General features: G+C 42.5%; 1 protein-coding gene across 1 annotated transcript in view; it reads right to left on the bottom strand.

Moving 5' to 3' along the window:
- lrig3 (leucine-rich repeats and immunoglobulin-like domains 3) overlaps positions 1–11,008 on the bottom strand; it is a 68,227-nt gene extending 57,219 nt beyond the window's left edge. Inside the window, exon 1 of the mRNA XM_067999397.1 lies at positions 10,458–11,008. Coding sequence (XP_067855498.1) covers positions 10,458–10,669 — 212 coding nt within the window. The 5' untranslated portion in view covers positions 10,670–11,008. The remainder of the gene's footprint in view (positions 1–10,457) is intronic.
- Positions 11,009–23,327: the final 12,319 nt, after the last annotated feature.

Raw genomic sequence — 23,327 nt, 5'->3', positions numbered from 1 at the left:
TGCTCACCTGACGAAGGAGAAAGCCTCCGAAAGCTTGTGATTTTCAAATAAAACAGTTGGACTATAACCTGGTGTTGTAAGATTCCTTACATTTGTCCTTCCATATTAACAGCGGAACCCAGTATGACATATAGAAACATAGAAAATTTATGTTAAAGAAGGAGGTCATTTGGCCCATTGTGCCCGTGCCGGTCGAAAATCGGCTACCCAACCTAATCCCACTTTCCAGCACTTGGTCCGTAGCCTTGTAGGTTATGGCATTTTAAGTGCATATCCAAGTACTTTTTAAATATGATTAGGGTTTCTGCCTCCACCACTTTCAGGTAGTGAGTTCCAGAACCCTACCACCCTCTGGGTAAAAAAGTTTCTCCTCAGCTCCCCTCTGTTCTTTCTACCAATTACTTTAAATCTATGCCCCCTGGTTATTGACCTCTCTGCTAAGGCAAATAAGGTCCTTCCTGTCCATTCTATCTAGGCCGCTCATAATTTTATGCACCTCAATTAAATCACCCCTCAGCCTCCTCTGTTCCAAAGAAAACAACCCCAGCCGATCCAATCTTTCCTCATAGCTAAAATGCTCCAGTCCTGACAACATCCTCATAAATCTTCTCTGTACCCTCTCTAGTGCAATCACATCTTTCCTGGTGACCAGAACTGTAAACAGTACTCAAGCTGTGGCCCAACTAGTGTTTTATACAGTTCTAGCATAACCTCCCTGCTCTTATATTCTAGTATCCTCCCATTTATTATGTATTCCCTTGCCTTGTTTGACCTTCCCAAATGAATTTCCTCACACTTCTCCAGATTGAATTCCACTTGCCACTTTTCTGCCCACCTGACATCTTCTTGCAGTCTACAGCTTTCCTCCTCATTATCAACTAACATTATATGTAGATTCTCTCCCACCGTAGAATGTAAAAGCAAAGAGCGGTGCACAGAACTCAATCACCGAAAACAGGATTCAAGAACCTGGTGTTTAAGTTTAAAAGTGCTTTTTAAGACTTCACAAAAAAAGTACTTTGAGATATTTACATTAAAAAAGGAGTCTGGTGCATTTAAGAACAATGAAGGGTTAAGCCATAGCCAACAGTTCATAGTTTCCCACCTTAATTAGCTACGGCAAATTCTTGTACTCTCCCTTTTCAAAAATCCTATTCTTCATGCCTTTTTGAAAGGTGTTAACAAAGAAAGTAGGGAAATAGCCCCAAACCACACAAGACCAAACAGCTATCACTTGTAAGAAATTAATACCTCCACACCAAGAAAAGATACATATTCTTCGGCCGGGAACAAAGGCATATATAGTGATACACAAAACAACCTGCACCTGGGGTAAATACTGGAGGCCAAAAGACAGTGAGGGACTAACTTCATAAACTTAAGAGAACTGCAAACTACATTTGAGTTAAAGAATAGAGGACTTTTTGCCATTTAGTCACAGGTATCAAGAGCTATTTCTGTATTGTGAAAAGTTTAATCCCACAGTTAAAACTTCTGTATAAGCAAAGCTAAATAGATTTTAATCAATACCATAGTGTGGCGTAGATCAGCTAATTCAGCAGAAAAATAAGTATGCTGGGGTGGGGGGGGGGGGGGGGGAGCAAAGCTTTAACTACTTTAAGACACCAACACTGAGTCACTCATAAATCAACCTGGTATGTTGAAAGTTTTTGGTCTGGATTGTACAGAAAAGCAGCTGTGGAGAACAGCTCATGCCATGTGTTTTCCTGACTGCCACGACAATAAGTCAAGTCTTTTTCTGAATCTTAAGAGCTAATTTCAGCAAAAGGATGACTCTTTGTACCAAACTTTTTCCCATTACATGGTATAGTTTCTTATTGATGTACCCAGAAAAATAGAACTATAGAATTGGCATTCCAAGCAAAATTTACACTCTTTAGGCAGAATTTTGCTGAAGGATTTAATACTGGGCCATGGATTTATCAGCAGAAAAATATATACTACAACACAAATTAATACTAATTGTAAATGTAAATCAAACAACTGGTAAAATATTCTGAAAACAAAGTCAATCCGTTGCTCTGTAAATTAGCAAACACACAGGAGAAATTCTACATACTGCTGACTAAGATGATGATTTTTCTTGATAATGCAGTAAGTGATCTCATAATCATTGGTCGTTTGTTGAGTAACTACATGCATAAAAGGCAGTATCTAAAAAGCCAGGCACCACCAGCCCAGAAGGCAGAATTTTCACTCTCTTCCACATCCCCCCTCCCCAAATTCCAAAAAGTAGTACACAGATTATAAATAATTACTGATAACAGACTGATTCAAGGCTATAATCTAATCTTGGAAATTATCAATGGCTTCAGCTTCGCTCTCACATTTACAATCATCTAACCTCCTGATTAGATTATTGCCTCAATCAGTCCCAGATAACCATTAGTTCCATTTATAACCATGTGTGGTCTGAGAAGTGATTTATTTTTGTTACAACTAATTCTTTTGTCTTAGTGTTTGAACACACTTCTATCACTTCCATTCCATCACTTGTTCCTTCAGCCTTTCCCTCACTATCTTGTGTGAAGCTGCTTTTATGCTGGGTTAAGTGCCATGCTAGTACTGGCTCCCTGACAGGGGTTGCCACTGGGTTGTTGAAGACCCACAAGTAAACTTACCAGATGGACAGTAGGAAGGACCTCTCTTTTTAAACCCATGCAAAACAGGCCTAGTGTGGCATACAGTGCCGCATGATCATTTCACCCAACATGTAGCTCCTCACATTTGATTCCTCCTACCTATTTTCTCCCCAAATAGGGTCATTTTAGAACACTTCATGGAATGTGGATTGTGGATAAATAAGATAATCAGAAAACAAACGGCATGAGGCATTACTACTTTATTGCCTCTCATTTTTAATTATTTATGTATCCATTGGGTTTTAGTAAAGTTGCACAGTACAGGCCCTTATAAATTGTTATTTTCTGGCTACATTATAACAGGCAACAGTCCGAAGAACAACTACTTCACCACAACCCCCCCCCCCCCGCCCCACTCCATAGCCATTAAAATTCTATATCCTTTGCATAAACAAACCTTTATAAAAGATCAGCTAATAACACTTCTACTTTACACGTAAAACCACCATTAAAAAATAACCAATTAACCCTTTGTTTGGTTAGTTAAGGTCATAATTATGGTTTCATTTTGAAGTACTTCTCCAAGCAAAAGTTAATTTTCTTCACGTTTATATTTACACTGCAAATGACAGGTGTTGAAGTATTTAAAGCAATTATGACTGTGACCACAGCTTCAAAGAACAAATAAACGAGTCAGACAGCAATCCACTGACAACAAAGAGCTAATTCAATTCACTGAAAGTTACTCAAATGCCAACGTAAGTTGAACAGCTCAGTCTTAAGAGTATGCTCTGAAAAAAAATTACAACCGAGTGCATTTTTTGACTCTCAAATTAAATTTTTTGCTATTTGCCTTACGGTTTTCTTCCTTTACCTCTCCTTTCCAGAAGGTAGCAATTCACACTGAAGTAGTTCCATGGCTGCCACCAGCTGTCTGATACTGGACATGGCTACCTTTCATATAAACGGCTGGGTAATAGGTTTCTGTGAAGGTTCGCTAGATTAATTCCTGGGATGAAAGGGTTGTCCTATGAGGCGAGGTTGAGAAGAATGGGCCTATGCTTTCTGGAGTTTAGAAGAATGAGAGGTGATCCCATTGAAACATATAAGATTCTGAGGGGGCTTGACAAGGTAGAGGCTGAGAGGTTGTTTCCCCTGGCTGGAGAGTCTAGAACTAGAGGGCATAGTTGCAGGATAAGGGTTGGCCATTTAAGACTAAGATGGGGAGGAATGCCTTCACTCAGAGGGTTGTGAATCTTTGGAATTCTCTACCCCAGAGGGCCGTGGATGCTCAGTCATTGAGTATATTCAAGGCTGAGATAGATAGGTTTTTGTACTCTAGGGGTATTAAGGGATATGGGGATTGGGCAGGAAAGTAGAGTTGAGGTTGAAAATCAGCCATGATCTGATTGAATGGCGGAGCAGGTTTGAGGGGCCGTATGGCCTACTCTTGCTATCACAGCAAACCAGATCCTGCTCTCATCAGATCATGCATTTGCACTTTCCAGCAAGTGTCAATGAATGCCAATCAAGAATTGAATTTACTGATTTTCCCCTTCCCTAGACTAGACACACTGAGCCAACTGCAGACCATCAGCTGAGATCATGTAACTCTTCAGACCACGGCCTTCTCAGTGTGTATGGCTCAGTCCCACACCATCCACAACTCTTACCCTTTGATTCTTTGGAGGAATCTCAAACCATCAAATTAAGTACTCTGTGGGCAATTCAAATAAGAATTCTGTAATTACTGTTAACCAAGCAGCAAATAGCAACCAAAGCAAGTAATTTTTAAAAGAAAATATATATTTTTCCTTCTCATCAAGGACCAAACCCCATGAAGAGGTACAGTTCCAATGATGCTAGTCACCCTCCAGTACCTCACCAAAGTGGTCATTATGATCCTGTTGTCACCCATCTCCCATATTGTGGAGATGCTGGTGATGGACTGGGGTTGACAAATGTAAAGAATCTTACAACACCAGGTTATAGTCCAACAATTTTGTTGGACTATAACCTGGTGTTGTAAGATTCTTTACATCTCCCATATTGATTGATCTCACTTTTAGCAGAAGTCACTGGATAGAAATCAGTAGCAATAACCTTGTGTTGACTTTCTCCTCTCAAGCTAGGGATGCTGCAGCCAACTGTAGCACCTCCCCCCCCCACCTATGGGCCCAGCTGGTCTCTAAGGCCCGCATTAACTGAGTAAACTCATTAAGCCATTGGGGAAGTCTTCTAAATAATATTTAAGTAAATTTTTAAAATTCTAATGTTTATTCTATTGAAACACCTCAATTTGAATGTTCAAACTGGAACCAGTTCAGATCATCATTCATGCTGGCCCAACTGTGATTCATAGGGGCATTTTAACTGTAACTGCCCAGCGTAAACGGGATAGCAGCAGTCAAAATATTGTTGGGTTTGAGGCCTGAGCCCCGTGGCAGCAACAATCAAACTCACTCTGCCAGCCTGTTTCGTGACAAGAGTTAAAATCGGCCCCCTCGGTCTTAACCGTTATAGTAATGTACAGTACAATCCTACATTATCAAAAATACCCAAGATACAAATTTAAATAGAGAACAGATTGTAAGAACATAAGAAACAGGAGCAAGAGTAGGCCATACGGCCCCTCGAACCTACTCCGCCATTCAATCAGATCATGGCTGATTTTCAACCTCAACTCTACTTTCCTGCCCAATCCCCATATCCCTTAATACCCCTAGAGTACAAAAACCTATCTATCTCAGCCTTGAATATACTCAATGACTGAGCATCCACAGCCCTCTGGGGTAGAGAATTCCAAAGATTCACAACCCTCTGAGTGAAGGCATTCCTCCCCATCTTAGTCTTAAATGGCCAACCCTTATCCTGCAACTATGCCCTCTAGTTCTAGACTCTCCAGCCAGGGGAAACAACCTCTCAGCCTCTACCTTGTCAAGCCCCCTCAGAATCTTATATGTTTCAATGGGATCACCTCTCATTCTTCTAAACTCCAGAAAGCATAGGCCCATTCTTCTCAACCTCGCCTCATAGGACAACCCTTTCATCCCAGGAATTAATCTAGCGAACCTTCACTGCACCGCCTCCAAGGTCAGTATATCCTTCCTTAGATAAAAAGAGACCAAAACTGAACGCAGTACTCCAGGTGAGGTCTCAGCAAAGCCCTGTACAACTGTAGTAAGACTTCCTTACTCTTGTACTCCAACCCCCTTGTCTTAGAAAAATACTTTCTTCTATTTAACAAAACAAAATTAAACTTTGTAGGCACACAATTTGAGTGAGATTCCCTCCTCCAGACGGGAGTCTGACTCCACTTCACTCAGGAGTCTGGCATGCCCTGACTCTGGAGTTACACTACAACCACTTAGCATTGGTGTAAAGCACTAGCTGTAGTTTAAGTACCAGCTTAGAACAGTGACCAAACTGAACTAGGCTCTGACATGAAACAGTGTATTAAAAGTTATTTACACACATAACGAAAGTATCAGGTAGGTGCCGAAGGTCCCACAGCCCAGTTTCAACACCTGATTCCCAATCAAAAGTGTTTCTATTTTTAAATTCACACCCGTCATAGAGGTTCATTAATTAAATGTTTTTTTTCCCTCACTCATCGTCTCACACCTTAGTAGGCAATCTGCTCCCAGGGCTATATGTTTGTTAGAAGTTGTGATGTGGAGATGCCGAGATGGACTGGGATGGACAAATGTAAGGAATCTTACAACACCAGGTTATAGTCCAACAGTTTTATTTGAAAATCACAAGCTTTCGGAGCTTACCTCCACATCATGACTACTACTCAATGTCTGTGTCTCCTCTGTGAAGCACCTCGAGATGTTTACTACATAAAAGGAGCTATAGAAATGCAAATTGCTGTTGAAAGAACTAAATAATTGTGCTATTATTCATTTGTGCGACTGCATCAAGCTATTTCTAGGAGCACAATATGATAAAAACATTTGAATTTAAAATGATGAATAATTTCTTTTGGCTAATTGCCTGTCGGCAGTACTACCTTTTTGCCAACTATTTACTTGAACTGTACCTGCTTTTTTTTTAAAAAAAAACAAATATTACTTGGTTCTCACTGAGCACTTAGGTGAAAAATTACAATGCCACAAAGTCTTAACAGTGAATGAGGGAATCTTGGAAATCAAACAATTTTCACGATAGTTCCACAATTACAAGACATCTAGCAAGGTATTGGGCTGGATTGATGCTAGCTAAAAAGTAGACAGTTAAGGATGGCAGTGCATGGGGAGGTGTCAGAGTGGAACTGGTTGCCAGTGTTGATACCATTACAATTTTTATAGGACAGAACACTGTCTAAGGTGTCTGCAGATGACACTAAACTGGGTGAAGTGGCCAGTGATGCTAACCAATGGGTAGTAATCCAATGGAATGTGGATTGGCTAAATAAATCAGTAGAGTAAATCACAAGATTAGATCGAAGAACGGGAATGTGGATTGCTTGAAGTATCGAAGTAGGAAAAAGATTTGAGGCTTTGGTGAATATATTAAAACTGTTGGATCGGTGTTTGCAGGCAGTGAAGCAAACAAATGAAATTTTGTGATGTATTGTTAAGGGTGTGAGAAGTGATGTTGAAGTTGTATATGACCTTGGCAAGGGGGCACCTTTAGTACTGTGGTTTAGTTTCAGTCTTCGTATTACAAGGCATAGAATTATTGGAAGGAGTCCAAAATAAGAGCTCAGGAGCTGACTCCTGAATTGACAGGATTGAGTTATTAAAAAAAGACAATCTACCCTGAGACATCACTCTCTGGAAAGAGGGCAGGGGTGGGGGATACTTGAAAATGATCTATAAGATTTTAATGGGCATGGAGAATTTAGATCTGGGCACATGGATTAAAGTTAAGGGTGTCAAAAGAAAAAGGTTTAAGTGACTTTTTTTTAAAAAAAAGTTAAAGGGTGATAAAGTTGCATAATACATTACCAGCTGGGATGACGGAACAAAAAACCATAGTAGGTTTTAAAGAAAGAACTGGAAGAATTCTGTCTGCCTGTTCAGCTGGACATAAAACAGCCAATGGCACAATCCAAAGAAGAGCAGAGGAGTTCTTCCAGCGTCCAGCCAATATTTATCCCACAGCCAACATCATCAAAATAAATTAACTGGTCATTTACTTCATTTGCTCTTTGTGGGGCCTTGCTGTGTGCAAATTGGCTGCTGTGTTTGTCAACCTAAATACAATGTCCATATTTCAAAAGTAATGTGAAGTACTTTGGGATATCTGAAAGGCACTGTCTAAATGCAAGTTCTTTCTTGGTTGTTATTAGGAAGAGGATACAAAACTATTAGTTCCAGAATCATAATAAGGACACTAATGGAAGATTTGGAACTGTTGGCTAGATAGACTAATGGCTTTCTGCACAAAACGCTGCTATATTACTACAACATGTGCACCTATACAAGGGTAGCTACATGAGGATAGTGAGCAAATTATTTGAAACTTTTCCCCCTAATGTCAATACAACACACTGATTTCTTCAGGAAGGATTTGATTAATAGTGAATATACTTGATAAGTATTTACACACCGATAACATGAACACATGGTTTCGTGTAAACAGAAGAGATGCTCACTGTGACTTTTTCTGAACAACTGGCAGAACTCTCCAATGGGTGATCATACATAGCATGTGCACTAACAGCACAGCTAGTGCTTGTTTACACAACTGGAAACTATTCACAGCTGCTCTTCTCAAACACTTCTCTACTAACCAAGAGGAATGTATGGGTACAGATCGACATCTTTGAAGTGATTGAAATAACGGAATAATTCAAACATAACTGAAGGATAATCCAGCTGCTGCATTAGCTTCATAATTAGTGCATACTTCATACAAAAAAGTATATCCATCATCTTCCAGAAATCATTTTTTTAAGCAGGTTCAATCTCTTACATATTATAAACATGCATTTTTTTTAAACTGTTGACCTCTGATATTATAAAAATGAAATCCTAACCACATATAAATTAGAGTTTCAGCCACTTTACATGCTTAACGAAACATGGAAAAAATCAATTTCATGTTTGGAAGGTGCTGGTATTTTAAGGAAGTTAAAATGTGAGGAGGGGGCCACAATAAAATGCCTTGTTCAATTTCCTAAATAGAGGAAAGTTTCCTGGTTATACTTTATTTGAAGTTTGACACATCTAAACTCCCAAACATAGCTCTCAACAGAAAAGGTCCATAATGTTAGAAGTCACTTTGGGGAAAAGAAAACACAGAACACTGTTGATAAAGTATTTTTTCCCCCAAAAATTAATCTCTTCCAATCTGCCAGATATAATGTACTAAAACCTATTATATAATATGTAACCGATACAAAGATATTTTAGTTTGACAAGGGAAACATTTTCTGCAAACCAATTAACTTATTTTTTTTAATCCATTGCATTTACTACTGTTTAATCCTTGGAACTCATGGACTCCATTGCCACTCAGATGTTAAAGAAATGCATCAAAAGAGCTATTCACGTATCGTGAGTAAGGAAACATGACCTCCAGATGAGCTAATTTGAAGGGAATTAGCCACAACTAATTCTAGGTCTTCCTGCTTTGTTCAACTTTTAGACCCTTCTCTGCACATGTTCAAATATGGATGAAGTATTACAAAAGTTGAGTGTGCCAATCCCTAGATTTCCTTAATAATTTTATTGACAATATTACACTACTACTATTACTACAACTGCTACAAGATCCTTCACTTAATTTTCTCCCTCCTTTTTCTATCAATTTCTCCCCTCTGAGGACCTTTGCTCGTTAGGATAGTTCCACATGTACCGACAGCACGCTGGTACTTCGTCCAAGTGGACATTCTTCGTGTTTGTGCCTATATAGTGAACTATTCCACTCTAGAGAGCATCACAGACCAAGTGCAATTCTATTCTCACCCAACATTCCATATATGCACTTCTAGTTTCCGGATAGTGATCAGAAGCATAAACCCTAGTGGACTTTCCTTCATCTAACCAGGGGCACCAAATAACTATTGCGCTCCACCACGCTGGCTGGGATCAGAGCTCAGATCATATGAAGGATCAAAATGGAGAGCTTCCTGGTCTGTATGGCTGAGATATTCACTACCTTAGTCAACTACACTATTGAGGGAACTACCTTCAATGAACATTAAACTTTAGAAAATCTAAATTGTCACAAATTAAGAGCAAAATCTAATTGGAACACTTTATATTCTGAATATAATATCTGAATTTATCAAATGCAATCAATTAAACACAAACTGTAAACGAATACACATACAATGCAATCTAAAGGTTGTAATAGGCTGCAAGTAATGCAACAGGTTTAAATCGTACAGTGTTGGTTGTATTATAGACACTAGTACCAATTACTTTAACTGAATGGCAAATCAAAAAATGCATTTCTAGATCCAAACGCAGTAAGTTCACTGGCACCACGATCTATTAGCCAGACTTAAATTACCCACAACACCCAAAGCTAACTGAACTGCAGCTACTACGACTCTAACAAATTCATTCTAAATCCATGTAAAATGTTTCCACCGATTTGACGGTACTGTGCAAACTCTGCAAGAGTTTGGAGCGAAGTTTACGCGCCGTGCAAATATGCATCTCAGGATCACAGGCCCACCTTTCTCACTCAGCACAGAAGTTTTTCTGTAGATCCCATCCCAAGAAAGTTGTTCAAAAAAAAATGTTGCTTTCCAAACTTCTAAAAAAAATTGCAATGCGTTTATTAAAATACCACGAGTGCATTTAAATTTCTATTTCTCCCTACACAACATACTTTCCTCGAAACATTTCCCCCCCCCCCCCCCAAAAAAAAAACTTTGCTTTGAATACTCACATGCGAACGATCCAACTGGGCAGTGGATCTGGCATTCGAGCGAGTTTCCTGCGGCTACAGTCCAGCAGCTCACCAACGCACGAGCACCGGGGCGGGCAGGCGCGAGGGTGCTCCAAGCCCAAGGCGTTCGGGATCCGGGCGGAGAGCAGCGCGAGCGGTCCGGTTACCAAGAGGAGCATCGCGCTCAGCAGCCGCCTACCGATCGGAGACATTTTTTTTCTCCCTCCCCTTATATATATATATATATAATCCCCCCTCCTCCTCCTCCTCCTCCGAATTCCCGGACCCAAACGGGGTCTCTGTCCCTCTCTCTCCGTCCGTCCGTCCCACTCAACTCAGCAGCTCTCTCCGTCTCCAGAGCCAACGGTGAGGAAAGAGACGATGGAAGAGGTCGGTGGAAGAAAGTTTGTCGGTTTTCTAAACTCTCGGTAAATCCCGGTCCGTACTCCACTCGCTCGCTCGCTGGCTGGGTCGGTCGTCGCTCCGTTCGCCTCTCTCGATTTACCACAGGTACAAACACAACGACGTGTGTGAGGAGGGAGAGAGAAAAAAAAAATCTCCCCTCAGCTCCCTCCCCGCGGCGGCGGCCCCCGCCCTCATTGGACGCTGTCCCGTCCCACGTGATCAAAACAAGGCAAGCGCCTCGCGTGCAGCCTCGGCTGGCGCGATCGGTTCTGGCCCGTTGTAGTTTTTGTCTTGGGGGCGGGCGTTCTGCGCCGGCAGCGCTCGGGCTCGCGGGACTACAACTCCCAGCCTGCCGCGCGCGCCCTCTTGCATTTTCTTTGCGATGTTTGCTGCATTGGAGTTTGCGAAGCGCTGATAGGCGCGTGTTGGGGTTGCAATGCCCAAAGTACGGACAGGGAGGGTGAGGGGCGTGTAATTATGGTTCCTTTAATCGTTAACAGTTGCGAATTGTGAGTGTATTGCTAAAACCCTGTAGCTTTTATTTTGATGCTTTTGCAAAAAATTAGTGGTTTGGAATATATTTACATTCACAGGATACTTCTTGCTCTTGCTTGGAACTGGAAGGCAGCAGCCGCTTGTGGAACTGGTTACCCAGCGAGAGTTCGCACCTTCAGAAAAGGAGCAGCGGAAATTGGAAATTAAAAGCCAATCAACACAAATTGATCATGATTGTGAGCAGGAAGCAGTTCGCACCTACTTGTTTGCTAAAGGTTGCAAACATGAGAAATAAAGCAAACACTTTGTCTGTATCCTTACAAACTGACTAACAGGTCTTTCATTGTGAAAAATGTAACCGATTTGTACATGATCCACATTTCCATATCTATATCATAGAGCATTTCTGTGGATTTGTGATCTGTTACACTCTACTAATAACACGTCCCTCTTGCTAACTGCACAAAGGTACTGACTTCTAAAAGTGTCACCAGGATTTGCTCAGACATGGGGATAAAAATCCCAGGACAATTAGAAATCCTTCCTCACACCTCCCATAATGACACAGTTGGTAATGGAAGCATGTCACTTAGATATACAGAGCTACAAGAGCAGGTCAGAGACTGGGTATTCTGCGGCGAGTGACTCATCTCCTGACTCCCCAAAGCCTTTCCACCATCTACAGGGCACAAGTCAGGAGTGTGATGGAATACTCTCCACTTGCCTGGACGAGTGTAGCTCCAACAACACTGAAGAAGCTCGACACCATCCAGGACAAAGCAGCCCGCTTGTTTGGCACCCCATCCACCACTCTCAACATTCACTCCCTTCACCACCGGTGCACCGTGGCTGCAGTGTGTACCATCCACTGCAGCAACTCGCCAAGGCTTCTTCGACAGTACCTCCCAAACCTGCGACCTCTACCACCTTGAAGGACAAGGGCAGCAGCACATGGGAGCAACAACACCTGCACGTTCCCCTCCAAGTCACACACCATCCCGACTTGGAAATATATCGCCGTTCCTTCATCGTCGTTGGGTCAAAATCCTGGAACTCCTTTCCTAACAGCACTGTGGGAGAACCTTCACCACACGGACTGCAGCGGTTCAAGAAGACGGCTTACCAGCACCTTCTCAAGGGCAATTAGAGATGGGCAATAAATGCTGGCCTCACCAGCAATGCCCACATCCCATGAACGCATAAAAAAAATACAGACAATGACGTCCAAGTTCAATTCATGGTCTGTGCTGAATTATCTGAGTAGGGGTGCTACAATTGGCTACACTGCTCTTGGGCTAGAGCAATGAAAATCTTCCCACTCTTGATGACTATCCAGTGACCCTGCTGGAAAGTGTGCATGTGCAGATAACAATTAAGGACAGGATCAAGCTGGGTTGTGATGCCCCCCCCCCCCCCCCCCCCCAGTCAAACAGCATGGTAACACTCCAGGCTCACACATGAAGAATGACCACTTTTACAAGGTAAACAGGACTGCGAGTGTAAGAGTTGGTACCGTAAGTAGAGAAAGGGATGAGGGACTTCAGTTATGTGCATAGACTAGAGAAGCTGGGAGCAGAGAAGGTTAAGGGGATATATAATAGAGGTGTTCAATGTTATGAAGGGTTTTGATAGAGTAAATAAGGAGAAACTATTTCCACTGGCAGGAGGGCCGGTAACCAGAGGACACAGCTTTAAGGTAATTGGCAAAAGAACCAGAAGGGAAATGAGGAGAAATCTTTCCACACAGCAAGTTGTCATGATCTGGAATGCACTACCTGAAAAGGTGGTGGAAGCAGATTCAATAGTAACTTTTAAAAGGGAATTGGCTAAATACTTGAAAAGGAAAAAAATTGCAGGGCTATGGGGAAAGAATGGGGGAGTGGGACTAGTTGGATAGCTGTTTCAAAGGGCCCGATTTTACCAGGGGTGCGGGTTCTCGGCGAGTGGGCCAGCGGGCGCGTTTTCAACGCGCCCGGTGAAATTAGTGGGTTGCCCGCGCGATCGTAGCAGGCAACACACTAATTGGATCCACTTACCTGCTCGGGTTCCGCGCTGCTGATCAGCGCGTCGGGCGGGCTGCGCATGCGCAGTAAGATCTGTCAGCTGGAGGCGCTCTATTTAAAGGGGCAGTCCTCCACTGACAGATGCTGCCACAAACAGCAAAAATTACAGCATGGAGCAGCCCAGGGGGAAGGCTGCTCCCAGTTTAATGATGCCTCACCCCAGGTATCATTAGATGGGGTGAGGAGGAGGGGGAGGACAGAGATCTTCCCCCCGGCGGGCGGGAGGAAGCGGCCTGCCTCTGCCACCAAGAAGGCCTGGCTCGAGGTGGCAGAGGGGGTCACCTGCGCCACCAACATATCGCCCACCTGCATACAGTGCAGGAGGCGCTCCAATGTAGGTCAGCCACAGTGAGAACACGTAGTCTTTCCCCTACACTCCGTCTGCCACAACACTGCCCCCACCCCACATCTCCTTCGGCACTGCCAACACTACTCTGTCACATGACCCCTCATACCCACTCAAACCCCATCCTCATCTTACCTGCACCTACTCACCTCGCGAGTACTCACCCCGCCACTACCACGCACCCAATCCTCATATAATCTCATGGCTCTATCCCATACTCACCCTCTCGTGCATCTCTCTCACGGCCAGCCTCACTCAACCTGCCACCACCTGTGCTGCAGCCACAGGGCATGCATCACATATGTGCAGTAGGCAGCATAAGGCAAACGTGTCGTGAGCATGAAGGGGATGCACAAGGGTGTTTGAGGGTTTGTCATGGTCCTTACTTCTATTGAATTAAGGAACAACTCACATCACACATTATATTGCCAACACTACTGCCATGTCTTCGCGAATCCTGTCCGGTTTGTGCAATAATGCCCGCTCCTGGGTATCCCTATGAGGACCCACCACTGATGCCACCCAGTGTGTCACTGCAGAGTGGGTGTAGGTGTATTTGCAGGGCTCTTCTGCGCAGACAACTGAGAGACATCGGCGATGTCCCCGGTTGCAGCCTGGAAGGCTGTGGAGCAGAAGTTCGGGAGGGCAGTGATGACTTTGACAGCGACAGGTAGGAAGATGGTGCACAGTCCAGCCAGGAGCAGCTCGGCATGAAAGAGGCTGCAGATGTCCACGGCTACATGTCGACTGACTCTGAGCCTCCGTGTGCACTGCTGCTCAGAGAGGTCGAGGAGGCTGAGCCTCGGTCTGTGGAACGTGTGGCGAGGGTACTGCCCTCTGCGACGCATCTCTCTCTGCGGTAGCCCTCCCTCCTGCTGTACAGGTGGATGTGTCACAGCACTCTGTTGTGGAGCTCCACGTGTCAGAGGTGGACGGCATGGATGGCGAGGCTGGTGAGGCTGGTGATGCTGTTCCCCCTCCGAGGAGGTCATGACTGCAGCTACGGCGGCCCCCATCCGCAAGATGTACATCTGAGGGGGTCCGCAAGGTAGGTACATGTCTCCGGACCCTGGGGTGAGTGTGCAAGTTGGTGACTTCGACCATCAGGAGGAGGGTGGTGGAGGCCAAACTTTGTCCCAAGTGACAGAGCGGCCTCCTGCAATGGGTGAGGGTCTCTCCCCCCCCCCCCCCCCCCCCCCACCTGTCAAATGGACCTTTGCAGCTGCCACAGGCTGACGGCTGCAACACGTCCATTTCAACTGGGAGTGTTTCCCCCAGTGTGTGAAACAGTCCCATGTTTATCCAAAATCACACACAGTCCCTTAATCAGGTCAGTTAATGATCTGAACAAGCAAAGTAAATACACTCAAGTGGCATCCCGCTGGCTTTAATTGCCTGCGGGATTCCCACCAGCGGGGGCTGCGCACGCACCTCCGCACGTCAGCGCGGAACCCGGAAGTGGGCGGGATCGAGGCGCGATCCGGTCCCGCTCCGGGATTTCGCGATTTTCGGGGCCCCCCCGCCGAGAACGCACCCGATAGTGGGTGCTAAAATCGGGCCCAAAGAGTCGGCACAGGCACGGTGGGCTGAATGGCCTCCTTCTGCACTATAAGATTCTATGAATATGAATAACTGGGAAATATAAGCTTGAAAGAATGTTATGTAACAACATTGGAATCAAGCTCTGGCTTATTGAATCTATGCTGCAAGAAGTGGCTTACCAATGTTGGATTCATTGCTATAGAATCCACTCCATTTATAATGCTGAAAAGTTTAGTCAGCAGCTGTATGAACTCTGAAATATCAGTGCATGCTGGAGAAGGACTGTACGGCCTAGTAATGGCCAAATGCAAAAGTTTCTAGGTCAGTATATTGGCTAAAGCTAGAAATGCTTCCAGGCTTCATTCCATTATGGTTTCACGGCTGCAAATTCAGATTCTCATCACGTGTTGTTATCTACCTTGGCTCAGTGGTAGCACTCTTGCCTCTGAGTCAGAAGGTTGTGGGTTCAAATCCCACTCAAGAGACGTAAACACATCCAGGCTGACACTCTAGCGTCGTACTGACAAGAGTGCTGCATTGTCGGAGGTGTCCTCTTTCGGATGAGTTGTTAGATCGAGGTCTTTTCTGCCCTTTCAGGTTGACATAAAAAATCTCATGGTGCTAGCTGAAGAAGAGAAGGGGAGCTCTCCCACTGCCCTGGCCAACATTTATCCCTCAACCATTGTTTAAAAAAAACAAATGATCTGGTCATTTATCTCTGCTGTTTGCGGGACCTTGCTGTGTGGAAATTGGCTGCTGTGTTTGCCTGCAAAACAATGCCTAGAATTCAAGAGTAATTCATTGCTGGTGAAGTGCTAGGGATGCCCGAAGCACATGTCAGACACTAATGCAAGTTCTTTGTTTCTTTCCACATGAACGGTTTAATGACTCTGCTAAAATTTCAGATAGAGTAATTTCATATGAATGTATTTACTACTAATATATAGAAATCATGATTTGTTCTGTGTACAATGCACATCATCAAATGTATCTCAGTAAGGTAAAATGCTTTGAATAAATATTTTCCTTTTGTTTGCAAAGTATAATTGTAACATACATAATTTTCTTATGAACAAAGTATATAAGTTGCATGGAAAGATCTGTTTACAAAGTCTACATTACATTTCTCCACACCTGGGTGTTTCTCAGCAATTTCATGCGGCAGTGAAGTGCGTTATCGTGCAAGGTCTAATAAAAATGTTTTAAATATGTATTTGCTATATAGGAACATAAGAACAGGAGTAGGGGGTATGATTCTATATTTGCAGGATACACACTACTTTCCCAGAGAATACTTTTACAAGTCCTACCCAAAATGATAACCTTGCTTTCCATTTAGATGCTGACTGATTTGCTGTGCAGCTCCAGCATTATCTGTTGTTACTTAATATTTTTATTTTTATGAGTTAGGCTGACTGGATAATTCATAGGTGACTTATTAATTATAATGGGTTTTTCTTCAATAATTGTGATTTCATATTACCTGGTTCTTATCTCCAAAAGTGACTGCCACCTTCAGATTTTTTCTTTTAGTGGGTATTCGGGTAAGAATGAAATGCTGAATACAGCCCCTAGAACATAATATATTACTCATGTTTATTTTAAATTTCTAGTTCCATTATTGATTGACCTTACATTTTTTTCCAAAATATGATAAAACTTAAGAGTTGCAGGACTGTGTTGTACAAGTGCCACTCGTGCTGTACATCTGTATTTTACAATTCAGTGAAGTTCAGTCTGTGCATGTGCATCTTATATCCTGCATAGAGTGACCTTCCCTGGGCTGATGCGTAAGCAAGTGTTACTGGGAAGATCGTGAGGTTTTTCCCAGTGTTATATCTTTAAAATATTTAGGGTCAAAGAGTCATGGAGCTTGAAATTCAAAACAGTTCTGTGATAAATAGAGAAAAATAAAATGTGATGGTGGGAACAGGAAGTTTCTGAGACTGAGGGACTTATAAAAAGTCGATTCAGTCACTGCAGCTGCTGGTGTCAATCTCCTGTGGAAACGTGGAAAATATTTTCCATGGTTATTGTCTACACCTGTGCTATAAAAGCTGCTATACTATTTAGTGGCTTTGAATCATAAGAACAATACGATGGAAAATATGAAGTCAAAATAAAAATTAAGTTCATAAAATAAATCTCATTAAGATAGTAAACTTTAGGGACACCCTAATTTCCCAGTGAGTTTATCCAAAAGGTAGCTGAGACATAATGACGTTTACGTCCCAAGTTTGATCCCTGGTTTGTGCTGAGTTAACTAATCTCAACCAGAACGGCCGTAAGGGTGTTACAATTAACCTCTGGGGTTTGGGAGGGAAAAATCAGCCTGGGTTTCTGGATCCTGATCGCTATCCAGTGACTTCTGCTGGAAGTGTATGTATGTGGACACTAGTTGAGGATCAGATGATTGTAGGATGGCAGTGATGCCACCCTACAATCAATAATAGCCTGTCAACATTTACTGCCATAGCTCAGATGCGAATAAAGGATACTCAAGCAAAGAACCAGAGAATGCCCATGGAATCATACCCCAGCAAGGAGTCATTGTCTTCTGGTGAGGAGGACAAAATTGGTGACGCGGAAAAAAACTCATGTTTTAAGAAGTCACTAAACTTTATTTATCCAAAATACACTGAATTTTTAAGTTTTGTGAAGATCAGTGGGAAAAGGTATATCATCACTATTTAAATATAATTCTGTAACAATATGTATGTGAAGGCATTTGGATCTTGATCAGGTCTCCATCTCCTAGCATCCTTGTAGATTATTATAATCTGGCATCATTCTTCAAATTGGAATGGGGTGATTTCAAAGGAACATACCAAGACGTAGGCAACAAAAAACTTGGAAATGGTGACTTTTAAGGTGGTAAATAAGGGCAATTCAGATTAATAACATTTTGATAGATAGTGTAAAGACAATGGCAAAAAGAAACAATACATCAAGGGGTTCAGATGGTCTCAAATTGGAAAAGAAACTTGAATGAATTATCAACATAATGTGAACCTTTCAATGAACTATCATTACTGCCTTAAAGTATATTCCCAAATATTTCTCCCAATGTTTTCTCCCCTCCACTGGTTGACAATCTCACCAGGGTTCAGTTCCACAGAAAGCAGTCACTCGCCAGTGCCTTGCCCAGGTGGTAATTATTCATCTATGAGCCTTGATAATTATTCATTTATGAGCCTTGTTAATTATTCATCTATGAGCCTTGGTTATCTGACCAAGGAAGACTTGAAAGCTAAATCCGATCCTATCCCTCACACCCTCAGCTGCCAAACATGTACACTTTCATTAGGGATCACTGTTTAGCAATCAGGAGTGGCAACTTGATTTTGCTTTCCCCGATCTTGAGTAATTGCAACCAATTGTACTACCCCTACTACTGTTCCTGCAAACTCACCATATACTCGGAATAGAAACTTAACACTACATCTTCATCTTGTTCTTTATCTCTGAGTCATTGTGATCCCAGATCACTTCCACCTTGGCCAAAGACCTACAATGGTAATACCTGGAATAATAACCTTCCAAAAAAATTGTGCTAGTTGTTAAAGTTTAAAAATAATCTTTTTTTCTTCTTCTTTTGTTGGAGGGGGGGGAGGTGATGGAGAAAAAGTAGCTCACTGTTTAACCACTTTTACATTGGATTTAATAAATTGGCTGTGGTGCTGGCTCCAAACTCGAGGGTCTTGCATAGCCAGCAGCAGCTCCAGAGTAAACTTGATGGATTCACTAAGGTCGGTGGCCAGAGAAACCCAATATAAAAGTGGCCTCTTGTTTAGGTCAGATTCTGGGACATTGGCATCCTTGAGTCAGCTCCTGGCGATTACAGTGCTAAAATGGAACCCCTTATTCGGTCGACAGAAGCATAGACTCATGAAAAGCTGGAGTTCCAATGATTCTGCCACCAAGTTAAGGGAACCAGATTTAGTAGTGTAAACAAAAGGAATCACCCTACAGATCACGCTATGGTATTCTGGAATCCAATTGAAATGAGGGGCTTTCAATATAGGCTTTTAACTAGTACTCAACATGTGTATTGAAAAAATTAGGGGAAGAAATGCTCAGCTGCTGATAGATTTTCAGCTTGATGTAAATGTTTGTGTTTACTTCTCATCATTGCAGGATGATTTCCACCAAATTTTCTGTCAACACTGTGGATGATTTTTGCAAGAATTGTTCATTTACAGTATGTGGACATAAAATTTATGTTTTTTTTATTAAGCTAGAACAATAAGTCTTCAGATTAAATTTTGTTTACAATGATTGTACAAGAAGACCTTGAGAAGCCTCACTAGCTCGCAAACTTGGTTTATCAATGTTGTACATGTAAAGAATCTTACAACACCAGGTTATAGTCCAACAATTTTTGGACTATAACCTGGTGTTGTAAGATTCTTTACATTTGTCAACCCCAGTCCATCACCGGCATCTCCACATCAATGTTGTACATGATAGATCTCTACATATTTTTAAATATATCTGGTGACTTTTTTTGACAGAGAGCAGGAATTCAAGATTCTTTGTTTTATTCCCATTACCATTTAGGGACAAAAAACAGTATGGGAATATACCTCTGGAATTTTATTGACAAAAGACCAATTAACTGGATATTTGCAAATGTACCACATTATGGTAAATTGTTTCATTTTAAAATTTCCCTAAAACCTGATGATTATTTACAGAAGTTCCTGTTATCATTCATTATGCTTCCATGTGCCTTTTGAAGGAAACAATAAAGTGTACTTAAGTAATTTCCTACTAATTCTGGTCCTTTTCTGGTGTGTTACAAACACATGCTGGATGTCCCAAGGTATATGTAGAGGTTCTCTCGTTGGTAACAATTATGGTTGACTTCATGTGATCCCAGACTGAAACCATGGCAACTAAATTATGCATAATTTGAATGCTGTGATTGCAAACAGCAGAACCACATGAACTTTCAGTGCACGTCCTGCCTAGGGCAAAGAATGTTTAATTCCGTTAATTTCAACTGAAATGCAAAAGAGGGTTTTTTTGAATTAAAAGAAAATAAACGTACAATCTAAGGTATTTCCAGTTTAAAAAATATCTTCAAGATATACCACATGTGTTCTCACCTCGAAACATCGGGTATTTGAGGATAGAGTAATTACAGAATCAACATCCATAAAGGCTAGACTGTGAAGATAAGCTTATTTATAACAACAAAGGCATTGCTTGAAAGGATGTGGTCAATAAAAATGTAATGTTGATTATCTTCATGTTGTAGTATGCATCTCAGTGTTTGGATCGGTGAAGGTAGTGTGCATTGACAGTAAAAACACTGCTTTGAATAATATGTGAAGATAATAAACATCAAAGTCTTATTACTTTTTTTAAAAAGTGGTTAGTTATTGCAGAGCATTCTGCTATCCCCTTGACATTGCCAAGCTACTTCTATTTGAAGTAGTTCTGCAAGATTATGGTGGACTCTTCCCCCTCTCCACCACGGAATGGTTTTCAGAGTATGTGCAGTTGTTTAAAGGTCACAGTTGTGACTTTTATTTTTGGCTGCTCGGCCACCCCCTCCGCCCTCATTGGCCGAGGAAAGTCCATACTGACCAGCGATGGGGAAACTGAATCGTTGGCCTGTACAGGTGAGGTGAACCTGTCGCCAGCACCAAGTGTCAGCGGCTGTATGCATTCACAGCCACTCCACTGCTATTCTAAGGAAAAGCCTCAGAAAATCACACACTGAGATATTTCTTCACTCCTCAGGAGCAGTAGCACCTGCTCACTTATTTTACCTGAGGAAGGAGGAAGCCTCCGAAAGCTTGTAAATTTCAAATAAAATCGTTGGACTATAACTTGGTGTTGTAAAATTGTTTACAATTGTCAACCCCAGTCCATCACCGGCATCTCCACATCATCACTTATTTTACAGCATAGGTTTTGGAGCTGGGATCCTCCAAGAGAACCCTGAAGGTCCCTAAAGTCATCACTTCACCTGCTGTCCGATTTCTGAATTTTTCTGTGTTGTTGACTTACTAGCACATTGTTTCTGTTGCTATACATGACTAAAACATATTTTCTGCAATGTTAGCATTATTTTCCTTTGACTAACTGACACTGTCTTTGAAAAGTTAGGCCTTTTTTGATTGACACCAAGTTGCCCTAGCGTCACCAAACGGAAACATAGGCGCCGATATTTGCGGGAAGGGAGGGGGGTTTGGCAGGCGGTTGTAGCAGCCGGGAAATCTGGACACGTGGGGAAGACGGAGGTCCTGCCGAATTTAACGGCAGGAGCTCATTTAATTTTTTTTCTCCATTCCCAGCCAGCAGCCAGTCAGATTGTCAGGCTTGCCAGCTGTCGGGCAGGAGGGCCACAGCCAGGGACCGGAGAGAGGGGTGGGAGGAAGGGAGAGATCGCAGTGGGGCTGGGGGGAAGATTTCATGGCAGGGGAGATCACCTGTCGGTTTGGAGATCACGGGGAAGGGTGAGGGGCCAGCCTGGAGATCACGGGGGTGGGTGGGGGTGTTGGCGGATCATGGGGAGGGAGGCAGATCACAGCAGGTTAGCTTTGAGGGGAGGCCGGGGAGAAGCACTCCTGCTTCTCCTCGCCCACAGGCAGTGCTGTAAAAGCATTTACCTGCCGAATCCAGCAGTTCTCACCTCCCTTTAGCTGCCGAGTTTCCCGAGTCCCGGGAAACAATGCTCGCAGCCGTTAAATCCAAATGGCTGCTAAAATCTGAAGTATGCAGCCTCATTAACATATTTAAATTACTGACCCACCTCTCGAGAGCAGGTTACTCGCCCGCTTCCCCAACCCGCTCCGGTTAAACCGGAAGTTGGCACGTTCGCTGCAGGCTGGGGTCAGATTTTAAAGAATTTACATCCCCCCCCCCCCCTCACCCCCGTCCCTCTCCCGCCCATCCTGGGGCTTAAAATTGCCCTCATAAAATCAATATAACAAGTGCCCTTGTAGGGAACCATTACTATAAATAAACAAAAAAGAAATCCAATTAAATAATATGCTTGATAAGCAACAGAAAAAAAACACCAATTAAGTTATAATATTGTCATTGGTATCTACAATACTTTCAAAAGTTAAGGCGGGATGGTCTCACGAACAATGTTAATATTTGCAGGAGATCCCTTACACAGAAAGTCACTGTATTGCAGTTCAATTGCAAAAGTTGGGACTGCAGTAAACAATAAATTCTAATTAAACATGGACGGGGAAGTCACAATCTGAACTTTCTGTTTTTGGCTCTCAATGAATCGTTTTTCCCTTGGTTGCATTTCGGAGGTCACATTGAATCTTAAATTGGTTGAAATCTTATCTCTGAAGTTCAGAATATTTAAGCCAATTTATAAGCACTAAATCAGTGACAGTCTAAATCAAACCCATACCAGCGACTGATTTGAAGATGGTACTGCTTCGTACATATGCCAATGAAACTCAGTATTGACCCTGACACCAAATCACTCTTAGTTTTTATACCCACTGTAGCTATCTTATTTCACTCACCATCAGGCAGTGTCTTGCTTCATTTTCAGCAAAACGTTTAAATAAAATAAAGTCTGCATGTCTGTAGTAAGTGTGCATGCATATGGGCTAAAATAATGAAAAACGAAGAGTTCATCAGTGGTGTTCTCACACTCAGACCATTCAGTAAAACTGGGACAGCTTCACTCTGTCTGCCCTTGTAGATCTGATAATGCTTATCCTAAATTATGGCGCTGGGTATCAGTATAATCATGGAATTTAAGTGCTGATTTTCTGAGTCCATGTTACCAGGAGGGACCCTTGCCTGCTTTCTGTGCGTATCAGGAAATCGCAGGCACACTGCCAATGATTTTCCATCCATTAAAATTAATGGACAGAAAATTGTGAACAGTATGCATTTGGAAAATCAACCCTATAATGGCATTTTTTTTTAAAAGGCAGCAAATTGGCACAATAGAGCAATGGCATTCCAGTGAGCCCTTGATTTCAATGCATTACTGTGGGTGGTACAAAGAAGAGATCAAGCGCTTCTCCA

This window comes from Heptranchias perlo, chromosome 18 (assembly GCF_035084215.1).
Source record: "Heptranchias perlo isolate sHepPer1 chromosome 18, sHepPer1.hap1, whole genome shotgun sequence".
NCBI lineage: Eukaryota > Metazoa > Chordata > Chondrichthyes > Hexanchiformes > Hexanchidae > Heptranchias > Heptranchias perlo.
The sequence above is the reverse complement of the archived record's forward strand: the minus strand, read 5'-3'. Positions and strand labels throughout refer to the sequence as shown.